General features: G+C 29.9%; 1 protein-coding gene across 9 annotated transcripts in view; it reads left to right on the forward strand.

The window, feature by feature from the left end:
• Positions 1–18,434, forward strand: part of LOC142626893 (disease resistance protein At4g27190-like) — a 34,466-nt gene extending 16,032 nt beyond the window's left edge. For all 9 annotated transcript variants that reach the window (XM_075800603.1, XM_075800606.1, XM_075800604.1 and 6 more), the window contains 5 exons: positions 3,702–6,543; positions 8,627–9,370; positions 10,835–11,341; positions 15,957–16,649; positions 17,809–18,434. In XM_075800603.1, the coding sequence (XP_075656718.1) occupies positions 3,802–6,543; positions 8,627–9,370; positions 10,835–11,341; positions 15,957–16,649; positions 17,809–17,910 (4,788 nt within the window). In that variant the 5' untranslated portion in view covers positions 3,702–3,801 and the 3' untranslated portion in view covers positions 17,911–18,434. The remainder of the gene's footprint in view (positions 1–3,701; positions 6,544–8,626; positions 9,371–10,834; positions 11,342–15,956; positions 16,650–17,808) is intronic.
• Positions 18,435–26,012: the final 7,578 nt, after the last annotated feature.

Below are 26,012 nucleotides of genomic sequence, written 5' to 3' on the forward strand. Positions count from 1 at the left end.
TAACAAGGAATGAAATACACCTAATCATGATATTTGATTACATCCATTTTCACAAAATTGGCCAACACTTAACAACTTTTGTGTTACCTACATAAACAAAAGCTTTTCTCATTCGTTTCATCTATATGTCGTTTCTTTCAGTCATATTTTGTTTCCATCATAGTTATTCTTCTATTGTTCAAAAAAAAAGTCTTCTTTGGTATTGAAGATAGTCTTTTTTTTTACAAAAATTTCATTTTTGTTTATATTTGTTCTTCATATTTGTTTGTGATCAATTCCAACATGAAATGTAAATTATCTACTTTATGTGTGGCTAGTTGGTTGAAAATTACATGATAATTTACTAAATCGTGGATTTTATACATATACTTTTATTTGATATATTTAATGATAACTAGTAAGGGTTGCACATGCAAGGCATGTGCTACACCTTGAGTGAAAAAAATTTTAGATAGAATTTTTTTTTTTAAGTAGTATCATATCATGTATTTAAGTTTAGAATAGTTATTTAACATGTGGCTATCTATTTAGTATGATAATTTTTTAGAATCTATTTACAAAAGATAATATCTACTCACAAAAAATTCTACTAAGAATAATAACAAATGTCGTCATCTTCTAACAATAAACAACTAAGTTTTGATAAAACATTGTTACAATATTTAAATTTTTGCAATAAATGATAATATATGCTACAATTGATACTCTTCATCAAATTAAGTGCCTACAACCATTTGCAATACCACCGCATACCCTTGGTGCGATGGTCACTCTACAAGAATAAGTGCTTGTGGGGTGTGGGGGGCAAGGGCTGGGGTTCAAGTCTTCAGGAAGGAGCTGCACACACATTTAGACTTAGATTAGGCTAGAGTAGAAATTCTATCTTGTATCCAAAAAAAAAAAAAACCATTTGCAATGAATATTTTGTTATTCATACTTCTTTCTTTATCATTTTATTTTATGAGCCTAACTACAACACTTAACTTAATTTTTAATGGACACATTTTTAAGAAATAAAAGAAATAAAAAAAGAATAAAATAAAAAAAAGACATATGTTATTGAAGTTTCTATTATATAAAATTATAAATCTAGAAGATTTAAACTTCTAATAAATTAGTGTTCTGTAGGTAACAAATAAATTACTATAAATCACCATTTTTACTTTTTGAGTATGACTAACATAAAACTAAAAATACACAGAAAATTTTTGAGATATTAAAATTTAGTGAGACATTTTAGATATTGCATAATGGAATATTCTAGAAATCATAAAATTTTGTGAAGATTTAACTAAGAGTGTAAAAGCAAGGACTATATGTTTGTATACAAAATATAAATGAGGAAATTATTCAACTTTAAAATTGAGGATGAAACTACTCCAAACATAAAAAGGGAGAAAGTACTTTTTTCTATAAATTTTTTTTTTCCGTTGGTAAAACTATGTGTTTTTTACTTTAAACAATGTGTTAAAAAAAACCCAAGAAAGTTGTTCGTAAAACAATAAATTTTGGCTCAACAAATTAGCTAAAAAAAAAAAAAAATCAGGAATACAATAAATGTCACGATATTTTCTCAATACCTTTATTTTAGCTATGGTGGGCCCTAGTATGATATTTTATAATTTTATTTTAGAGTTATGCTATATCCACAATATTTTCACAATAAATCCTAGATAGTAAATTATTATTGATTTTTATTTGAGACAACCACTTTAAACTATGCATTAAAAAAAAACCAACAAAAGAAAATTATGCGTGAAACAGTGAATTTTTGTACACCAAATTTGACTAAACCAAAAGAGAAGTCTAGGAAGACAACAAAATGTCACAATATTTTTACAATACCTTTATTTTCAGTCGTGGTAAATTTTGGTTTGGTATATTATTATTTATTTTATAGAAATGTTATCTCTATAATATCTTCAAAACAAATTCTTAATGGCAAGTTGTTACTAATTTTAAAATGAACCAACGACTGATATCACTTTTTTATCTATCAATAGTAGTTTACCACCTATAATTTGGAGTGAAGTTAATGTGAAAATATTGTGGACTAAGTAATTTTTTGTTTGATCTATAAGAATTTAAGATCTCAAAAATTATGATAACAACAAGTGTTACAACATTTTTACAAAAGATTTATTTTCAGTTGTGGTTGATCAGTCTCATATTTTACTATTTTATTTTGACCTATAAAAATAGACACCTCGATAATTGTGTATTATGCTCATATAAATATTTAAAAAAAGAGCACAAACCGATGACTAAAAAAAAAAAAAGGGCTAATGAAGTGATGAACAGTACATATTGAATAAATAAAAAAAGTACTATAGCTACTATAGTAGCTATAGTACTTTTTTTATTTACAACATTTTCAGAAAATATTTATTTTCAGTTATAGTTGGTCCGTCTCATATTTTATTATTTGATTTTGACTTATAAGAAATTGACATCTTAATAATTGTGAAAATATTGTAAAATTTATTGTGTTATTATAACAATACTTTTATTTTTAGTTGTGGTTTGTTCCAGTATGATATTTTATTTTGACCTATAAGGAATTAATATCTCAACAATTGTGAAAATATTGTGACAATTTGTTGTGTTAACTAATAGCGATACCAAAAAAAAAAAAAAAAAGCTGACTAGGCGATATTACCGTAAAAAAGCCAGTGAATAGTGCAAATTGAACAAACCAAAAAAAAAAAAAAAATGTAGCTACTACTATAGCTTTATGTATTCACACTTTTGTTATAAAATTGTCGTGAAAAATATTGTGGATATAGTACTTTTTTTATTTTTTTTTACAATATCTTTATTTTTAGTTATGATTGGTTTTAGTATGATATTTTATTTTCACCTATATATATATATATAAAATGAATTAATACCTCAACAATTATGAAATAGGACATTACTTCATTATCCTACTACTATGACAAAAAATGTGTTTGCATAATTTTTGTTTTCCAATTTAACAGGATGTTAATATGATTTACTCCATTATACACTATTTTGATAAAAATCTTATACCAATTCAAAAAAGGATGCTTGACAACTATGAGTATGTCCATAAAAGTAACAACTCACATGTAAAAAGTGGGTAACGTGGAAATAACAAATTATCAAATGAAAAAGTGCGCCATCCAATCGATAAAGTAGATGGATTCACTCTTATGGGAAATAATCCATTGTTTCATAGTTTACCATAACTTGCCACATTCCATGAACTCCAGAAGATTGCTAAAATATAAAACGAATTTTATAGCCAATATTGATGATGTAGCACTATCAATTCTTAATATTAATATCTCAGTTTTTTAAAATCCTCAAACAAAGTTTTGAAAACTTCATTAGTATGATTTTCAGTTGCATCCAAAAGTATGGGTTTATCATATTAGTGAGTTGGTCAACGTGATAAAATTAACATATTAATTCCAATTACTCAAAATTTGGAGATCCAAAGTCCTCTTCTTCTTTTTTTCTTCTTCTTCGAAAAGGTTAGAATATCATATTGTAACTTTCAACTTTTTTGGTTCATATTATTTCCTTCTGGACTTAAATATTTAGGTAATAAAGTGCAATTATTTTGTCTACCATGATTTTTTTTTTAATTTTAATAAACCATATCACTTGAAATTTTTTTAGTTTATGCTTTGGCCCTAGGTTTGGTTACGTCCCTGACGTTTTCCTTTTTTCAGAATTCTCATAATGCATCACGGTCCACCATCCACTTAGAAAACCCGAAGAGAGGTGTGTTATTGATTTCTTCCCCTTCCTAGACAACCGCCAGTTGTGAGAATGAATTTTCTAGACACAATCGGGGAGAAAATTCTCGATTGCGTACGTGTTGCACTTGGACGTCAGTTGGGTTATCTGATTCACTACAAAAGCAACGTTGATAATCTCAAAACCCAAGTTGAGGAGCTGCGAGGGGCCAGAAATAGAGTGCAATGTGATGTTGACGAGGCAATAGATAATGTAGAGAAAATTTATGATGATGTTCAGACATGGCTGATCGACTCTGATGAGGTCATGATAAAGGCAGACGAAATATTTAAAGATAATGGAGAAGCAAATATGAAGTGCTGCAATGGGTGGTGTCCTAATTTGAAGTCTCGTTACCAAGTGAGCAAGAGATCACACAAGAAGGGATTGGAAGTCAAGGAAATCAAGGATAAGGGCAAGTTCGATAGAGTTGGCTATCGTGAGTCTACACAAGTAGGAGGGACCGCGATATCTAATAGAGGGTATGAGGCCTTTGAATCAAGAAGGCGTATATTAACTGATGTTCAGGAAGCACTTAAAAATCCTAATATCACTAGGATTGGGGTGTACGGGATGGGAGGTATCGGGAAAACCATGCTAGTCAAAGAAGTTCTAAAACAAGCTAAGAGAGACAAGTTGTTCAACAAGTACCTTTTTGAAGTTGTATCCAATCCTCCAGACTTGAAAAAGATTCAAAGAGAAATTGCGGAGAAATTGGGTCTGAAACTTGATATGGAGAGTGAATCTGTACTAGCAGATCGACTATACAAGCGATTGCTAGATGAGAAGATCCTTTTGGTTATGGATGACATTTGGAAGCCCATAGACTTAGAGGCTCTTGGGATTTCCTTTGGAAATGATAAAAAGGGGAGCAAATTATTGTTGACGTCCAGATTTCATAATGTAGTATGCAATGATATGGATACCCAAAAGCAGTTCGAAGTCGGAGTTTTATCAGGCGATGAAGCGAGAAACTTGTTTGAAGGGATAGTTGGTGAATTCGCTAAAACCCCCAAAATGCAACCTTATATGCATCAAATTGTCAAAGAATGCGCTGGATTACCAATTGCCATTACAACAGTTGCAAATGCATTAAAAAATCAGACAAATATATATGTTTGGAAGGATTTCCTCACACAGTTGAAAATGTCTAGCCTAAAAGAGATAGAGGGAATGAATGAAAAGGTGTACAGAAGTATAAGGCTGAGTTACAAATTTTTGAAAAGTGAAGAAGCAGAGTCATTATTGTTGCTTTGTAGTCTACATGAAGAGGATTACAATATAGAAGTAGAAGACTTGTTGAGATATTGTGTGGGTTGGGGCTTGTTTGATAACTTGGATACAATAGAGGGTGCGAGATGTAGGGTGCACACATTGGTTGAAAGACTCAAAAATTCTAGCTTGTTGTTGGATGGTGATTATAATGGAACAGTCAAAATGCATGACGTAATTCGTGACGTCGTCATTAATATTGCAGCCGAAGAAAGGCATATGTATACTATAAGAACTGTTAATGAATTGAAAACTCGGTCTAAACGTAAAGATACAGTTGCAATTTCGTTGCCTTACATTAATGGTGATGTTTTAGAGCTTCCTAATCAGTTTGAATGTTCAAAGCTTGAGTTACTTATGTTGTTCAACCAAAGAGTTGATTTCCGTATTCCAGATTCATTTTTTGAAGGGTTAAAGGATCTCAAAGTGTTGAAGTTATCTGAAAGCTGGTGCGGAGTACTTCCTTCATCACTTTCGGCCCTTAAAAACCTCCAAACATTGTGTTTAGACGGTGAGGTACAGAATGCAATCATAATTGGAGAACTGAAGAATTTGAAAGCTCTTAGTCTTTCATTGTCCAATACTGAACGGTTACCAAAAGAGATAGGGCAGCTGACTCACCTTCAGTTACTAGATTTGAGAGAATGTTCCGAACTTAAATTTATTCCACCCAATGTGTTATCTAATCTGAAGAGGTTAGAAGAATTATATTTGCCAGATGATGTTGAATGGGAGGTTGAAGCACAAAGCACAGAAAGAATTAAAGCAATGGTCTCAGAGTTGGACCATTTGTCTCACTTGACCAAGTTACATATATGTATTGAGAATGCAAAGATTCTACCAAACGCCATGGTTTTTGAAAGGTTGGAAAGCTATAGAATAGCCATAGGCAGTGCTTGGTCCTGGGGTGAAACTTCGGAAACTTCACAAATTTTAAAGCTCAATATAAGCTTTCAATCGGACGGTGGGTATAAAGTATTATTTAGGAAATGTGAAACTCTCATTTTGGATCGCATGAATGGTGTCAAAAATAATCTTTACGAATTAGATTCAGAAGGTTTTCAAAGTTTGAAGCATCTCACAGTCCAATACAATGATGAGATTCAGGATATTTGCAAGTCTATGGGAGTTCTTGATTCTATCTTTCCTAGGTTGGAGTCAATTACTCTATCAAAAGTGAATAATTTGGAACGGATATGCTACATGCGACTTCCAACGAAGACTTTTTGTAACTTGAGAGTAGTAACAGTGAGCAATTGTTGTAAGTTGGAATCTGTCTTCTCCTCATCTATGGTTGGATGCTTTTCACACTTGCAGGAAATGAATATAGAAGATTGTGAGATAATGAGTGCAATAGTTGCGATAGAAAGAGAAGAAGAAATTGAGGTCAATAGTGAAGACAGCATTACGTTTGCAAATCTCCATTCTCTGAAATTAAAGAATTTATTCAAGTTAAAGGGCTTCCTCTCTGTTGTTGACTCTCATGTACTTTTCAACGGGAAGGTATGTTTAAGATTTAATTTTAAATTTTACTCGTTAAATGTTGATAAGTCTTCCACAATCTAAAAAAAATATAAAAAAGATTAGACTATGAATTGTCGATATAAAGACGCATTTTCTTTTTGAAAACTGTCCCAAATGATCATAAGTATTATTTTTGCTTTTTTTTTTTTTTTTTGGCATGATTTAGCTACAGTACTAAGGTACTGTTTTTTTAGTTCTCCTCTTAAAATTCTATCATGTGAATTCTTTCTCATGGGATGAAAGTATATTTTTTAGTTAAGTAGCCACATGGTAAAATCTTAAGAGAGGGAACCTAAGGAACAATACCTAAGTTTTGTCTTTTTTTTTTTGGTCAATATATAATCTTTTTTTTATTTGTCTCATTTATCTATTTGTTCTTTTTTGACGAAAAATAAAGGTGTTTGACCGAACCACATTTGATTCGACGCCAATATGAACATTAATTACTTGATTTTTATATTGCATCAAACTTTAGTTCATCTGAAGTAATCTGATGCCTTATTATAGATTAGGGTGCAACGTGATCCCATTTTTGTTATTCTTAGGTCGAAAATTACACTGAAATGATGAAATATTGAGTTTGTCTAGTGGATTGGCACCTTACTATTAACTGTATTTTAAATGGGCTTGTTCTACACAATAGTAGTTATGGAAACACACAAAGTAATTTGGATATATTATAAATTCATGTAGTTTTTTGAAGTTCCTCACTTTTAGTCTCTAGATATTGGTTAGATTCAAAATTGGACACTTTTTTTTATTATTTATTCGCTGGTGTGTATTTTCACTAATACTTATCAATTTATATGCCAGTAATATAATCTAATGGTCACCGCTGTTTTATTCTTTTCTTTTATTTTTTTTAGTTTTTTTTCCCCTTAGCACTGATGGCCACTTTTTTTTGAGAACAAACACTGATGGTCACTTTAAATATTTAATGAGTAGCATAAAAAAAAGGTCCAATAGGAAACCTAGCAACTACCGTAGGCAGCGTTGTAAAATATTACAAGAAAAGGTCATTGAACAAGAGTTTTACAGAAGAATAACCAAATTCTCTAATCGAGATAAATCACAAATGGAACATACATATATAAAAAAAAAAATTTAGAAGAACATACTTATATAATTAGTTTACGTAGTCTGTATTTTCATTTGATTATCTATCTATTATATGGTGACTTTGACACATCCTAATATACTTTTTACACTTGCCAAATTTTCTAAAAAAATATTATATTCCGAATTTGCATTTGGAATATGTATATGCTCTCCTCTTTTGTATGGAGGATCCAATTTTAAAAAAATAAAATGCATAATATTTTTAAGTTGTAATCACAAGTAAATGTAGTTAAAGTATAAAATTTGTTTCATAATTTTATAGAATTTGAACTTTTGCTTTCCAATTATGTGTGAGACAGAGGATTTGTAAGTAAAGAATAGAATAATTTTATCTTAAAATAGTTTCAAACTTTCTCAAACTTTTTTTTTTTTATGATATCAAACTTTTATATTTTTTTTAAAATAGATAAAACTTTCATATTTATTAAAAATAAATACATTATATAATGAAAAAGGTTTACTTACAGTTAACAAGTTTGATAGTGTTTAAATTCCTAAAAAATAAAAATAGTTTTTAAATTGGTGAAATTTTTTTAAATTTAGTATAATACTCATACTAGAATTATCTTTTTTATTTTCTACTACAGCTTGGAATGAAACATTTTTCCAAAAATTTTGCATATTAATTTAAAATTTTCTCAATATACTGTTATCAAATTTGAGTTCTATTTGTTACGCATATAGAGAGAGAATCCAGATTGGAAATTAAATTGAATTTTCATCCTTATAAGCATTATCATAATCTAAATTTCATCAGAAATTCTTTTAGTACGGACATGACTATTGAGAAAAAGCTTGAAGAAATGATACTAGGTATTGCCCCACAATACTTCTTAAATGAAAAGGAATTATTACTCTTCTTCCTTCTTAATTCTTCCTTATAATAGTTAATTAATTTAAATCGTGGTATTTAGAATATAATTTAATTAAGTTTTATTTGTAGGTTGCCTTTCCGAACTTGGAGGAATTGGAAATAAAAGGTATGGATAGCATGGAGATGATTTGGTCCAATCAACTCATTTCAGACTGCTTTGGCAAACTAGAAACAATGACTGTTTCAGGTTGCACAAATCTTACAAATATTGTTCCGCCCAATATGTTGAGAACGCTCCGGAATCTAAAAGAATTGTACATATTTGATTGCGACTCCGTAGAAGAGATATTTGAAATCCAAGGGACAAATAATGTTGAAGAATCACGTGATATAGCAGCCGCTGAACTTATATCCTCAAAATTAAGAGATCTGGAAAAAGTGAAGCACGTGTGGAGTATGGATCCTCAAAAAATAATCACCTTTGCAAAATTACGTACCATAGAAATTGATGGTTGTTCCTGTCTAAAAAGTGTTTTTCCAACATCTGTGGCGAAGGCTCTTTCGCAACTTGAGGCACTAGAGATAAAGGATTGTGCAATGATGGAGGAAATCGTAGCAAAAGAAGAAGGAATAGAGACAACCACTTTGTTTGTATTCCCAAAATTGACCACTCTAAGACTTTACAATTTGCCTGAACTCAAGAGTTTATATCCAAAAAGTCACATTTCAAAGTGGCCGTCGTTGGAAAGTTTGAACATTCACAAATGCAACAAATTGAAAATATTTGATTCCAATGAGTATCGCATGCAAGAAACAAATGGGCTGGGCGATTATGCTAGTCTTTTTGAACAACCCCTCTTTTTCGTGGAAGAGGTAATAACTTCCCTTGCATGTCTGTACATTTTGTTAATATATAATATATATACTCATTGGATTATATGTGGGTGGAGTAGGCTGAAGTCAGTCTACTCCATTCAAGCTGCACATACTTGTTTAAGAATTCTCCCTCAAATAGATTTATTATATGTGAATTGCGATCAAAGCAAAAAATTTTGGCAGTCTTAAAAATTGATATGTCCCTCAATTAATAAAACTAGTATGTAATAAGCATAGGAATGACGAATTTCAGTGGTGCTATTGATGTTAGTTTAGGTTATTAAACATATAAAACATACTTTGATAGGATATTTTGAGGTACTAAAATAGTTTTGTTTTACAATTTTCATCGTATTATTTATGCCAAGTTTTTCATTACATTGTTATTACATATATAATTTTGAAAATCACTATTGGATACTACATATACTACAATATCAATTCACAATTATTGTCTGTTAAATTCTACTAGATACAACACAAAATAAAATAATAAATTGGTCAAATAGAATCTCGTAAAATGAATAGGGATGAGTGCATGGGATCGTTCAGTTCAATTACAGTTTGTTACGTTCAATATCTTCTCATATAAAATATTTGAATAGAAATAGTACAAAAAATATGTCCATTGTTAATTAATATATATATATATATATATGTAAATTACCTAGTTAGTAATGGATTATACATAGTCATGGTATATTACATAAATGACTTATAAATTTTAATTGTTTTTAGTCATAAATATAAAATCATTCAAACTCTGTCTTCCTCTAATTTTATATGTAGAGTTAAATATATGATTAGGTTTTTTATGGTTTATTTATATTGGACTCTTTATTTTTTTACACTAAATTAACTCATTTGGCACAAAAATTTTAAAATTTGAATTAGATGGGACACGGACGCGAAATTAGACTCTAATTGAATTCCAATTTGAAATTTTATTGATTTTCTCTCAAGTTCACCTAAAAAGGTTTAATTACTGTTAACAAGTTTGATAGTGTTTAAATTCCTTAAAAAAAATAGTTTTTAAATTGGTGAAAATTGTTTAAATTTAGTATAATACTAATACTAGAATTATCTTTTTTATTTTCTACTACAGCTTGGAATGAAACATTTTTCCAAAAATTGTGCATATTAATTTAAAATTTTCTCAATATACTGTTATCGAATTTGAGCTCTATTTGTTATGCATATAGAGAGAGAATCTAGATTGGAAATTAAATTGAATTTTCATCCTTATAAGCATTATCATAATTTAAATTTCATCAGCAATTCTTTTAGTACGGACATGACCATTGAGAAAAAGCTTGAAGAAATGATACTAGGTATTGCCCCACAATACTTCTTAAATGAAAAGGAATTATTACTCTTCTTCCTTCTTAATTCTTCCTTATAATAGTTAATTAATTTAAATCATGGTATTTAGAATATAATTTAATTAAGTTTTATTTGTAGGTTGCCTTTCCGAACTTGGAGAAATTGGAAATAAAAGGTATGGATAGCATGGAGATGATTTGGTCCAATCAACTCATTTCAGACTGCTTTGGCAAACTAGAAATAATCACCTTTGCAAAATTACGTACCATAGAAATTGATGGTTGTTCCTGTCTAAAAAGTGTTTTCCCAACATCTGTGGCGAAGGCTCTTTCGCAACTTGAGGCACTAGAGATAAATGATTGTGCAATGATGGAGGAAATCGTAGCAAAAGAAGAAGGAATAGAGACAACCACTTTGTTTGTATTCCTAAAATTGACCACTCTAAGACTTTACAATTTGCCTGAACTCAAGAGTTTATATCCGAAAAGTCACATTTCAAAGTGGCCTTCGTTGGAAAGTTTGTACATTCGAAAATGCAACAAATTGAAAATATTTGATTATTCCAATGAGTGTCGCATGCAAGAAACAAATGGGCTGGGCGATTATGCTAGTCTTTTGGAACAACCCTTCTTTTTCGTGGAAGAGGTAATAACTTCCCTTGCATGTCTTTACATTTTGTTAATATATAATATATATATACTCATGGGATTATATGTGGGTGGAGTAGGCTGAAGTCAGTCTACTCCATTCAAGCTGCACATACTTGTTTAAGAATTCTCCATCAAATTGATTTATTATATGTGAATTGCGATCAAAGCAGAGAATTTTGGCAGTCTTAAAAATTGAGATGCCCCTCAATTAATAAAACTAGTATGTAATAAGTATAGGTATGATGAATTGTGGTGGTGCTATTGATGTTAGTTTAGGTTATTAAACATATAAAACATACTTCGACAGGATATTTGAAGGTACTAAAATAGTTTTTTCTTGCAATTTTCATCGTAATATTTATGCCAAGTTTCTCATTACATTGCTATTACATATATAATTTTGAAAATCACTATTGGATACTACATATACTACAATATCAATTCACAATTATTGTCTGTCAAATTCTACTAGATACAACACAAAATAAAATAATAAATTGGTCAAATAGAATCTCACAAAATGAATAGGGATGAGTGCATGGGATTGTTCAATTCAATTACAGTTTGTTACGTTCAATATTTTCTCATATAAAATATCTGAATAGAAATAGTACAAAAAATATGTCCATTGTTAATATATATATATATATATATATATATATATATATATATATATATGTAAATTTCCTAGTTAGTAATGGATTATACATAGTCATGGTATATTACATAAATGACTGATAGTTTTAATTGTTTTTAGTTATAAAATAAAAAGGCTCATAAATATAAAATCATTCAAACTCTCTCTTCCTCTAATTTTATATATAGTGTTAGATATACGATAAGGTTTTTTGTGGTTTATTTATATTGGACTCCTTATTTTTTACACTAAATTAACTCATTTGACACCAAATTTTTTTTTTAAAAAAAAACTTGGATTAGATGAGACATTTGACGCAAAATTAAACTCTAATTGAAATTCAATTTTTGCACTAAATTAACTCACTTGGCACAAAAGTTTAAATTAGATGGGACACGAGCACAAAATTAGACTCTAATTGAATTTCAATTTGAATTTTAATTGGATTTTCTCTCAGGTTTACCTATATATATATAAGGATTCTCTATTTATAATAAAAACTTAAAAGAAAACTAATTTGGATTTTATTATTATTTATGTTTGATATAGAGAAGCTATTAAATTTTACTTGTCAGAAAATAATTACCAAATTAATATGAGTCGGTTACCTAATGCTTACTCATGAGAGAGTTTTATTTTGACAATATATTTTGTGAAAATTTTCAGGTATTTATTGTTTTTTTTATGCATAATAGATTAAATATTTTTGGTTAGAGTAATTTTTTTCCCTGAAATTTGTTTACTCATGTGCTTAAATTTTTATGGGGATTAAGGACCATATCTACTGTAATGTCAATTTTCACTTTTCTTGAAATATATGGTTTTTAATTGTTGGACTTATGGAAATATTGAACATCTATTAAATTCAATTTGTTTCTAAAAAAAAATATATAGTTTTACTTACAAACTAGTTTTCAATTTTGCTTTAGACCAAGAAGAAATTCGTGAGTGTCTTGACATAATGATAAAAAAAACAATCATCACAAAACTAACCATACAAATTTCAAATTTATTTTAAAATTTGAAATTTTCCTATTTAATAATGCAAGCCTTATAATTTGGTTATGAGTGAATTTAGATGCATTTTGATGATTTCTTATTTGCTTAAAAAAGTAGTATAAAAAACAATGGGAAAAGTTTATTTATTTTTATTCACATGTGTGGGCCATCAAAATAGGTTCAAAATGTTCAAAAAATTGACTTTTTGTCGCTTGCAAAATGAACTAAAACATTTAGACTGTTCTTCTTCTCATTCCCATATGTACATTTTTTTTTTATGTATATGTTGACATCCAAAATTATGTCTACTATTTCTATTAAGTTAAAATTTAGAATGGTTAACTTTCCCATTTTCTTCTTCACTTCTAAATTTCAATATGAATAAGATTGGAATGATAATAAGTGGAAAAGAGCCTTGCAAATTTGCTACAATTCAATTGTCACTTGTTGATGTCTCTAACAATGATGATAAGGGTTCAAATCACCCCACTCTTTTTTTGTTATTAAGAATGATGGTAAGTAGATATCAATTAATACTCCTTTGTTAGAGGTCAAAACTCAAGTATATATCTTTCCGTGTAATTAACTAATGTTAACCATTTCTCAAAAAAAAAAAAAAAAAAACTAATGTTAACCAAAAGTGTAATTACTTGGCCAAAAAAAGAAAAAGAAAAACTGAAGGTATAAATAATTAGAATTGGTTTTTAGTTGAACGGTTAAATATTGATTACACAAAATAGTTAATTAGATATGCAGTTATGAGTTTATTAAAAGACAGTTTAGGTATTAGCTCTAATAAGAATTTTCTCTTTATGATTATTCTTTGTCTCCTTCTTCTTCCATTTAATACTTCTAGTTCTTTATGAATATTCTTTCAAATTTTTGCTTTTGTTGGGAAGGGAAAGGGTGGGCGTGTTTGAACCTGCGACATGGGAATTGAAATATAAAGGAAGTGGGGGATTGTGTCATTCAGGCTACAAGCCAATCAACAAGAATTGGTCGTCAGATTCCCTTTCAAATATCTTTACTTTTTTTTTATTTCATTTTTTATATCAGTATATATATGATGTTTAACATCTCACTAAGTTCTTTAAATTTGCCTCTCTGAAATTAAAAGAATTTTATCCTGTGTGACCTCTAATTTTCTGTTCTAGACACCATTGAAGCCAAATTCACTTTCCACCACAATAATGGCAAAATTATGTAGTGTCCCTTAAGCCTATGTGCAATGGATAGTCTCATGCAACAATGACAAAATTTGTTTATTTGAGCATAATTTCATTTCTTTTTAAAATAAAAGAAAGGTAGTGGTTATGGTTTTAGAGAAAATGGTGGTTCAACTGGTCATTGGTTATCATTTTTTGTATTTTATTTTTGTAATAAGTTTTTGATAATTTTTTGGGTTGAGATTTGTGTACTATGGTTATTAGGGCTAATAGGTGGTTGTTTGGATTGATTTGTAATGTTGTTTTTGCTAATTTGTGGAGTTGTTTGCACTAATCTGAAAGGGGGAAGGGGGGCAAGATTTTGGAGGGAAGGGGGTCAAGTTTTATTCCTTGAGCCCAATTTGAATTAGTCCCTAACATATACATTAAAAAAAAAATTCTGCATCTTGGGGGTGGGGGCGGGAGGGTTGCAACGCTCCCTTGGCCCTAGTCCCTAACTAGATGAAGAAAGATAAAAGATTGATATTCACTAAATAAGGTATGTCATTGGCCGAATGGAAAGGACATATGTTTAGTTATGGAAAATGTTAAAGTAGTAATCAATTTGACAGCAAAAGGTTTATAAACTAATGTGGTAATGAATGTGATTAATAAAAAAATATTATATATTATATATATATAATAAATAATTTATTGATTATATTTTAGTAGTGTTTAAAAATTTACCCATTTTAAAAAAGATGTAATTCTATTGGCAAATTCATGTTTAGGTCTTTACTCCAAAGTACTATTGATTTAACTGCTCAAGTCAAATAGGATGTGAGTGCGTTGTTTTCCCCAATTCTTCATAGTTAGTTCTGAATGACATGATGGTTGAACCAATGTGCATCGGTTAGCTATTCAAATTTTTTTTTTTTCTTTTAATCCTTGGATATTAATTTTGATATGCTAGATCGTATTTGTCTTGTCCTGATTTAAATTGAACAAAACTTGGTTCAATTAATTTAGTATGTAATTTAATATTTTATTGCTTATCTCTTGCTTTAAATTTTAAATTTTAATATTTAAAATTTACTCATTTTAAAAAAGATGTAATTCTATTGGCAAATTCATGTTTAGGTCTTTACTCCAAAGTACTATTGATTTAACTGCTCAAGTCAAATAGGATGTGAGTGCGTTGTTTTCCCCAATTCTTCATAGTTAGTTCTGAATGACATGATGGTTGAACCAATGTGCATCGGTTAGCTATTCAAATTTTTTTTTTTATTTTTTTATCCTTGGATATTAATTTTGATATGCTAGATCGTATTTGTCTTGTCCTGATTTAAATTGAACAAAACTTGGTTCAATTAATTTAGTATGTAATTTAATATTTTATTGCTTATCTCTTGCTTTAATATTGAAAATTCCTAATTGGACATCAATTTTATATCACATTTTAAACCATGAGTTTCTACCTCCTAGTTGAATTCAGTTCATTCGTGTTAACGGAATCTCCGAAGAATTAAATAATTTTCCTTGAATTGGTCCTTTTATCTATGCTGCTTGGGCTATTTCATTCCTTTTAATTTTTCAATTAATGTGCTGATACTTTTTCTGTACTTGAGCCAGCTTGTTAGGAACCATATCCCTTGAATTTATTCAATTTAAATTAGTGCATGCCATAGATTTAGATGTCTAGATGATTTAGATACATCTAGTCCCTGTTCAAATTTGTTGCAATATAATATAATATCCTAAACTTGATGTACAGGATATTAAACTCATTATATTTCCTTAATTTGTACATTACTTTGGCGTTTTCCCAGGATAAATTCCCGAAGTTGAAAACCTTGTCATTGGATGAGGGCGATGTCATGAATGAGACATGTGGCGGACCGTCAGCAGAATTCTGTTGCAACCTAAAATATATGTGGTTGTTCGGAAACGGTGGTAAATCGACTATGTTTCCAAATGAAGAGGCTCCAATTGCAAGAGCAGGAGTATCAGATTTTCGCAGATTAAAGAATATTGTTCCATTCTCATCCACATCTTTCCACTACTTAGAGCGATTGGAAGCATGTGGATCTGATGTATTGATTAGTTTATTAACTCCTTCAACAGCCAGAACTCTCGTGCAACTCAAATTGATTCAAATTTATGGATGCAAAAGAATGACAGAAATAGTTGCAAATGAGGGAAGTGAAGCAGAAGCAGGAGATGAGATCGCTTTCAATAATTTGAGAGATTTGGTATTAATTGACTTGCTGAGTCTCACAGCCTTCCATTTGGGGAATCGCACCATCAAATTCCCATCATTGGTTAAAGTATTTGTTTTCAAATGTCCTAAATTGAAGATTTTCTGTAGTGGAGTCTTAAGCACGCCAAAGCTAGAGTATATTTGGATAGAAGGAGAGCGGATAGACATAGAGGAGGGGGATGGAGAAGTTGGTCTTAACGCTACAATAAAAGAGTATTGGGAGGCTAAATTGGAGACTTGCGACCAAAAGTTCGCTGAAAAGGTACGTTGCCATGCTTTCATGCCGTAGTTCCTTATTAATTTTTTTCTTTTTTTTTTAAATCGTAAGTGGCTGCAAATTAATTTACTTTCACTGCCATATGTCATCATGTTGATATCTCATATCTAGCTGAACCCAAAATATAGGGTAGTCATTAACAATTAGTATTTAGTATGAGCATTAATTTATATATAAAGTCATTAACAATTAGGTTTACCCCTATGGGCCTATAAAAGTTTCATCTATTCATCTCTTGCAAACAGTGGAGGCTCCACTTAAAGCCCAAGGGTTCAAATGATTTGAACCCCCTGAATTGGCAAAAAAAGAAGAAGAAAGTATATATAATTTTCTTTTTAAATTTTTTTGACCTTCTAAAATAAAATTTTGAACACCGTGACCTTAAATATTTTTTATGTCCAACTAAACTAAAATAAGTTTGAATACAATCCTATTATCAATATCTTGGCCTTTAAAAAATACAATGACAAACCAATTTAAGCTAAAATTTGAAAAAATAAAATAAAAATTAAGAAGCTCAACAACGAAACAAGAAATTTGTTAATCAAAAACCTTAGAAAAAGCACATTTAGATCTTAGCAATTTTGAAATAAATCAATCAAATGGGTGATTAATGGATGAATGATTATTTGACTATGTACATTGAAAAAGATGTAACTCGTAGGATAAATAATAAAAATATTATACAATGGTTTCAAAATATGAAACCTCATAAAAGGCAATTGTAAAACTTTTTTTTTTTTTTTTACGATGTGATATTTTCAAGTTCTCTTTTGTTTTAGATTTTGTATCATTTATGTTCCTTATTAACTCCTAGAAAATAATTATGGAGCCGCAACTACTTCCAAATTATGTAATTAAAAAAAAAAAGAAAGATAAACTCCCATATTGGTGTTGTAATTATTGTTGTTATTTGAAATGTAGTATCTTACAATGGCGTGGAATGTGAGAAATCTAATTTGAATAGAGCTGACATTGGTTTTGTGATTGCTGGATCTTGTCGGTTTTGGTTTTAGTTGATCTGCATAGTTGGTGGATGAGATCGGAACATTGTTCATAATATGTTAACATCGTGCTCTTTCATATCATGTTGTTTTTGGATTACTTTGTATCTTCTTTTTATTTCGAAATACTTTTATTGTAGACTGATGCTAGTGACGGTGAGAAGAATGAACATGAAACCAATGATGACTTGGAGAGAGAAACTACTAGTGAAGTTGGGGACACACAATGTGATGGAGAATGATGACTAGGGAGCAACTCAAAAGAAGATGGATCTTCCCTTTTAAGTGGTATGGTTGGTCAATAGTCATGATAGGCCTTATTTATGAATTTGTATACTATTCGATTATGATAGACCTTATTTCATGTTAATGTGATGTGTTACTGCTAAAGATGTGTTATAATATTCACATGTAAGTGGTGTAGTTGGTTAAATAGTGAAGTTTCACATTAGATAATGAGTTGTTTCTTCTCCAAAAAAAGAAAAAGAAAAAGAAAAAAGATATGAGTTGTTAGTAGAACATAATTAGGCCAAACTCATAAACTTAAACTTTTGGATTCAATGGTGCTCCTATCAAGAAAGTCAATACCAGCTGTACCAGCGATATATACCATATCCGTCATTAAACTAATACCAGTATTTTTTTAAAATGTACTAGACAAAATATAGAATTGTGCCATGTTGTACATACCATATTGTAGATTTTTTGGGTATTTTGGGCAGTATTGATGTTTCAGTCGATATAATAAAATGATTACATTGGGTTAATGTACTTAGGATAATACTTAGGCTTATAAAGTAAGTGCAATTTAATTATATTTTGATAAATATAAAAATAAATAAATCTTTGTATAGGAAAATGATAAAGGTACTACAAGTTTTACTGCATAATGTTTATAAATTGATATGACAATGAATGTGATTGGTAGGCTTCAACCACCTCATAAAATAAATATTTGAATTGTCGCTTTGTGATTGGTAACACACTAGTTTGTTAGCTCAATGTCGTAAAACTTATATCACTACTCATATATCTAACCTCAAAATGATACACCGGTATTAAAATATTTCATTTCTTTGGCCAAACCAAAATGACACGTACGAAATTTACTCTCTTGGTTCCTATATGTTATATGAATTACTAATTCGAATCTCCTCAAAGTGTTCTCGCAATTAGAACCCATGCAGAGATTGCAGATGTTCACGTTTTGCCACTAATTCTTCAAAACCAATTTAAGAGAAAAAAAATTGTCCAAAACATGAAAGTATCTATCGCAACAGTTCTACCATATCAGCACCCTTGCGGGTGTTACAACTCAATGAACAAGTGACATCTACAAAATAGCCATGTTTGCAAAAAGTTGAATAAAAAAGTTACAAATTTAATTCAAATATGATTTCTTAAAAATTCAAATTAATATTCCACAAATTTTTTTAATCAAATTCATTTCCTATAAAGAGCCACATTGGTCACACGAATAAAGTTTATCTTGGTTCATTTTTGCTTACGATGAACAATTGGGACCCCAATCAAAGGAAGGCATTGAGATCTATCGTGTGACGTTAGGGATTTCATCGAACTTGGCCTCCCTCCTAGGATTGTATCATGAAATTAAAAGTCAACTAGGGACCTTGTCCTTATTGAGTGTTTTTTCTATTTTTTTGACAAATCCAAGATACTGTAAATTGAAAATTCATTTGCGTTTATATAATTTATATTTTTGGAATATTGAGATGAGCAGAGTTTTGATAAAATAATAATAATAATAAATTTCAATTGTGAAGGTAGACCAAATTACAGAGGAAATCCCTTGGTGACAATAAATTACTTACAATGTGAGTGTGTTTGAGTAAAAATCAATTTTTAATTAACCTTGGTCCCTTGATTATGCTTTCAAGTTACTTGAAGTGAATATCTAACTTCGAAAACTAAGGCATAGGGTTTAGAAATTTTTAACTCAATAGGACTTGTTTAGAAATGCATGAGTTCACATGAGATTATCAGAATGAGTAAATCCTAATTGTCAAAGTTCCTAAATGACTAAGTTATGAACCTAATTTGCCTAAGTTATCTCGAAGTAAACTAATGCACAGTAAATTAATCCAAAGAAAATCGTCTCAAAGTAAAGTAAATTGTAGGAAATGTAAAGGATTCAAACCTAAATGATTATTCTAACGATAAATTGATTTGAAGTAAATAGTGAATTATATAAAACTTCAATAAAAAACTAAATATTGCATCAATCTACTTGAATACTTGAATAAATGATAACACGAGTACAAGAAAATGAACCTACAAGCACTGCTTTAAAAAACAAACAGTTCAAAGAATTGAAAAGGAGGGTTCAAGGCTTATAAATAAGGTCGAACTGTGATTTTATAATTATTTAAAATACAAATAAAGGTAATAAATTTGTAAAAATTATCAAAAGTTAGTAAAAAAACATAAATTAGGTTCATAAAACCATTTTCTTTACTAATCTTTCAGATTTAAAATAAAACCATTTTTAACATAAATTGATAAATTTCACATTCACATATAAAAACATAATTCTTGAAATACTTTTAAATTTAACAAATAATAATAGATTGCGAGATTTTCTATCTTTTAATCCAAGAAAATAGAGAGAGAAGAAATAACAAAAATAAAAACTATTAATATCTAAAAGAAAAATAAATATATAATATAAAATCAAGAGAAGACATAACAATAACAGCTACCTAATGGTTAGCGTGCCTGTCATTTAGTTTGCAAGAGTTGATACTTTGGGTTAAGTAATGTGTTTTAGCTTGGTTAGAGAGTGTAATTAAATGTGTGCGTGTGTTTAATAGTTAGTTTGTTTCTAAAAAAAAAAAATGTTTGCAAGAGTTGGGGGTCAGAGGTTAAAACTTAAAAGTTAAAACCCTCATCTCTCCCTTCTTTGGAATTTTTCTTTAAAAAATGGCATCCCTTGAATTAGCTGAACCATGACCTGTTCAACAATTCACTAGTTAGACCAAAAATTCAAACGCTTCAAGACTTTAATTTAAAGTTGGCCTATTTTCTTAATTAAAAAATTGATCTAGGCTTGGCTAGTTTCCAATTAACCCAATTAGATTGGACGGTCTAGTATGATTTTAAAAACTATGCTTACAAGCATAAAGGTTTTAAGGAAGTTTTTCAAAACAGTTTCTATTTCATTCTAATTTCTCGCTCTTGACTCTCTCTTGTCCCTAATCCCCCAAACTTGAGATTTTTGGGCTCGAATAACTCATATCACATTTCTAACATCTATCTTTAAGGTATTTTTAATTTCTCTCTCTCATTTTTAATTCATGAGTTTCATTTTAGAGAGTTGAAGTTCAAAATTGGGAATATTGGAGTTTTTGAGCAAAAAACTTTTTTCTATCAATCCTTTTGCTTTGGTTGATTGAGATTTGATGTAATTGAGTGGTTTTTGGCCCCTAAGGCATAATTCTCATGTATTTCTAGCAACTTTTTGAGGTGATCCCTCACTTTTTGAGGTGATCCCTCACTCTTTGAGTGTTCAAATAGGAGTGCACGCCATGTGTTCGGTGAAATGTCTAAAGAAATTTTCATCGTCATTTGAACTCCGATGAGTCTCAAATTTTGACATTATGTTATGTATGAGTCTAGGACATTACTCATGCATCATAACATCCTTTTTATCATAGAAATTGGTTTGTGCCACTTTCCTCATTTTGTCCATGTGTCTTGCATGCTTACTTGTGCTTATTTAAACGTTGTTTGTAAGCACCCATACTTTGCATTTCTCGTAAGTTTGTTCATACATTCATTCCCCAATTGGTATTTGTTCTTATTCTTCTTGATCCCTTTGTCATTCATGACAAAAAATGGGAGAAATTTTTGGACTTCAGTGCACATGCATTGGAGGAGATATGTTGATAGGGGGAGACACATTGATATTGACACATTGTTGTTTTCTTTTAAGATGTTTATTTTTTTTGTTCGATGTTATGGTTTATCTTTTAGTACTTAGATACTATGTGCTTATACACAGTATTAACTTATAGTATTCACAAAAGTCTCCTCAACTTTTTAGGTAAACTAACTCAACAAATTTTGATTTTTCTAGTTTAGCTAGGATGTTTTGTATGCACACGCATCAGACTCAATACACTATTTTTTACTATATTTAAATATTAGTGAAATAGAAAATCTAAAAATACAGAAAAAGGCTAAATATTTTTAAGTGGTGAATTTGAATATAACATTTTATTTTAATCGACCTTAGCTACAACTCAATTGTTGTGAAAATAATGTACCTTTTTGTTATATATTCTCATTACTCCTAGTCAAATTGTCAAAAAGTGAACAAGTTTTATGGTTCCAAGAAATGTTAGTGTTCAACTGTCATAAAATTATTATCAAAATATCAAAACCACACATCATGATGGAGAGCAAATATCTTTATCAATAAGTGTCAAAAATTGTATGAGAGAACATAACATAAAAAAAAAATGAGAGAGAGAGAGAGAGAGAGAGAGAAGAGCTCATTTTGGCGAAGTAAAACTCAATATTAAATTTTTTTGGTGATTTGTTGAGACTAATGCGTAGACTTTTTGTATGTTTTTAGGTATGTGTGTGTATATATATATATGAGAAACTATTATATATTTTTAAAATGTATGGTTTAAAGAAAGTATAAGTTAATACTATGTATAATTTGAATCTCTTTTGAAAAAATTTATAATTTGAACCATACAATTATGATTATTTAAAATTATACCCGTGCATATATACAGGTTACACACTAGTAAATATTTTTTTTTTGAGAGAGTTACAACTTATGACTTCTGCTCCTAATGACAGCTCTTTATCATCAGACCAGGACACCAATCAATTTTTGGTGTAGGTAGGGATTAAATCCTAAATCTCTTATACAACAATCAAAGATTTTATCATTTGAGTTAATTAAAACCCACACACACCAGTAAATATAAGTCATACATGCAATAGCCTCTGAGTTAGTTTTATTTTATATCTTTGAGTAAACACTTTGTTGTCCGTACAAGTCCAGCATATAATAACCTCTAAGTTAGCTATTTTTTTTATTATTATAAATTTAAACTCTTAGAGTTACCTTTGGGCAATTCCACGAAACAAATTTCATCTTGATTGGTATATAGAGGGCGTTTGGATTCAACGTCCAGCGTCCACGTTTTGGATTTTTTTTTTTTTTTTTTCAGCGTGCCTGTCACTGTTCATTGGCCATGAACAGTGATTTTAGGCCAATGAGCAATAATTTTGGCATGAACAGTACTTTTTACACATTTAAAAATTATTTTGTTACAGTATTTTCAGTTTTCAGTTTTTAGTTTTCAGCAATAAGTTCTATCCAAACAGACTCATAGTCTACTCCACCAATACTATGCTGGTACGGAACAAATTTCATCATAGGTAAAAGGTTTTCATTTGGATGGAAAATTGGATGAGAGTTAAACCATTTTTTATTATTATTGTGGCTTAAGTAAACCAATACTTGTTTTTTTTTTTTATATAAAAAAGAAATTTAACCACTTACATATGTAAATTATGCAAGAGAGAAGAGAGAAAAAAAACTCAACTTCAATCTTTTTTTTGATAATTCAATAGTTATAAAAATGGGAAAAGGGGATTTTGAATTGAAATATGCACTTATTCACATAATCATGGAAACTCTGATTTTGGCATGTAAAAACATGTTATGGTTCAAAATAAATTAGCATGTTATCAAATGGTCAAAAATCTGATTAATCAAGTTGCGCCATTGTGCTAATACAAATCAGTTTTTTTATTAAAAAAATTCATTATTTCATGTGAATAATATTTTTTGGAGCATCATTTTGTTATATTCAAACCCCAATTTGTTTGGCATATACATATAAGTAAAATCCCACATTGAATAATAATGAGAAGAGTGAGTGACTAATATAACATAGTTGGACCCAAATTCATAGACTTAACATTTTGGTTTTAGTGGTGTCCTAATAATTTGTTTTATTAACTACTCAATTGGAATCTTCCTAAAAAGTTCTCTCCAACACAATCTAAGGATGTATGCCACCCAATGCCATCAAATAATACCATCATAGTAGAGAAAACAATAGTGCCGAAAATTATGTAGAAATTTGATTCAGGTATTCAAATTTTATATGTGTCGATACCATATTTTGTCCTTCTTTGATTTGCAAGAAAAAAAAATAGTTTGAGCTTTGAAAATTATAAAAATTGCATTTTTCATTTAGAAATTTGGGAAATCATAATAATTAAATTAATGTTTCTATATTGGATGATGTATGCACAAGCTTTATGTTTGTTGGCCAAGTTTGATTAAACTGATCAACCAAAAATAAAAAATAAAAAACCAAAACTGAAAAATTAAAACAACCACGATTTCCATTTTATTATACTCATATGCATCTCTCAAACTCCTTTGACCAAGATTTGACTAAACATTTGACCGTTTGATCATGCCTAACTCTAGGATGAGTCTAAAGTCAAGTGAATAATAATAATAATAAAAAAGAGTGAAATGTAGTCACTTTTACTATAAATACCACTGTTTTAAAAACCGGACCGGACCGGCCGGTCCGACCGGTTCAACCGGAAAAACCGGTGCAGTCCGGTCCGGTTATATGTCTCAAAACCGGTCAATAACCGGTCAAAACCGGAAATTTTGAAAAAAAAACGGTTTTATTTACGGTTCGGTTTTTAAAACCATGATAAATACCCCCTTATCAATCCTAGTTATTAGGAGGGAGGAAAATATGACTAAGACTCTTAAATGCATGTTTGTTTGGTGTCTATTTTGTGTTCACTTTCCTTTTAAGCACAGGTGAGTAAATTTCAATTCCACTATTTGGTCATGGATTCCACAAAATGGAGGACTAGAATATTGTACATGGTAATGCACAATGGTTAGGTTGTTTGCAATTTTTTTTTTATTTTTTTTATTATAATTTATTGTACAATAATCTTAGTATGAGCATAAGACCTATTGGAGGCCATTGTTCTCTATGCCATTGTTGTCATTTTTATTTAATAGAAAGGAATGTATACTATCAAATTTAAAGGTACATCATTATATTAAATATAAACAAGATCATTTATTTTCTTATTGTATTGGTTTAGTTGTTATGACACATCTCCTCATACTTATTCCTTTGGCACCTACTACATCGATCATTGCACATTTACTATTGTGGTATCATCTACATCTAGCATTGTTTGACATTTGGAGCTAGTACTTTTTTAGGAAAATATGGCTAAATAAACAAGTTTTGATTCAACAATACAACCCCTAAAAATTAGCAATAACAAAAATAAATAGATAAAGTTAGAAATATCTCACAAACTATAGAATCACGCAAAATGTATTGTCTTTAAAGGTTGATTTGTGCCACTCGGAGTAGTACTCAGTGCGAATGGCTCTCTTGGCCGAACAATCCTTTAGGATTAAACTATAGCAAATTCTTCAAGTTGGACGCACACCCAAGCAAGAAGAACTAAGGACAATCTTACTTGCATTTTCTTAAAATTAACCAAAAAAATTGAAGCTAAAATTTCTGTGCAGAAAAACTTGAGCAAATAGAGGAGGGAGATGGCTAGAGAAGATGAAGAATGACTTATGTGAATAGTGTGAGTTGTAGGGTTTTATAAGCCAACTAAGCAAAGAACTTGGGCTGTTCCAACAGTTACTGTGCATGCCCAATGGGCAACACATTAAATGCCTCCAACAGGCTGAACTGAATTGGGTAAAAATGAAAAGAAAGGGAAAAGGAATGAGGCCCAAAAGAGATATAACAGAACCAAGCCCAAGCCAACACCTGACCCATTGTACTCCAACTTACCACTTAAGATATGCAAAGGCTTATAAACTTATAACAAGGTTTATTTCTAATAAATGTGGGACACAAAGCAAAGGTTAAGTGTTTGAAACACACTTACTCCAACACTTTTAACATATATGAGTTTTCTAATGACTTAATGCATAAAATAGATCACACCCAATGTACAAGACTTTTTTTTGTTAAGGTCTAAGAAAGGTGATTCACATGTAGTCTTACCCTAAATTTTAAATTTTAAGAGAGGTTGATTCCATACTCAAACTCATGATATAACGCTTGGGCAAAAGAAAATTGTCATTACATAGAAACCCAACCTCCAATGACTCAAACCAATATTTTAAAATAAAATTAAAAAAAAAAGGGGTAAAGCATGGTGAAGACTTTTTCTTGGGGTGGGGGCGGGAGGGAGACAATCATAAAGTTTCAACATTTCTATTATATTATATTTTATTTTTAATTTTGCTCTTCAATATCTCTTTCTATGATAGGACTTC

Source organism: Castanea sativa, chromosome 3 (genome assembly GCF_040712315.1).
Source record: "Castanea sativa cultivar Marrone di Chiusa Pesio chromosome 3, ASM4071231v1".
NCBI lineage: Eukaryota > Viridiplantae > Streptophyta > Magnoliopsida > Fagales > Fagaceae > Castanea > Castanea sativa.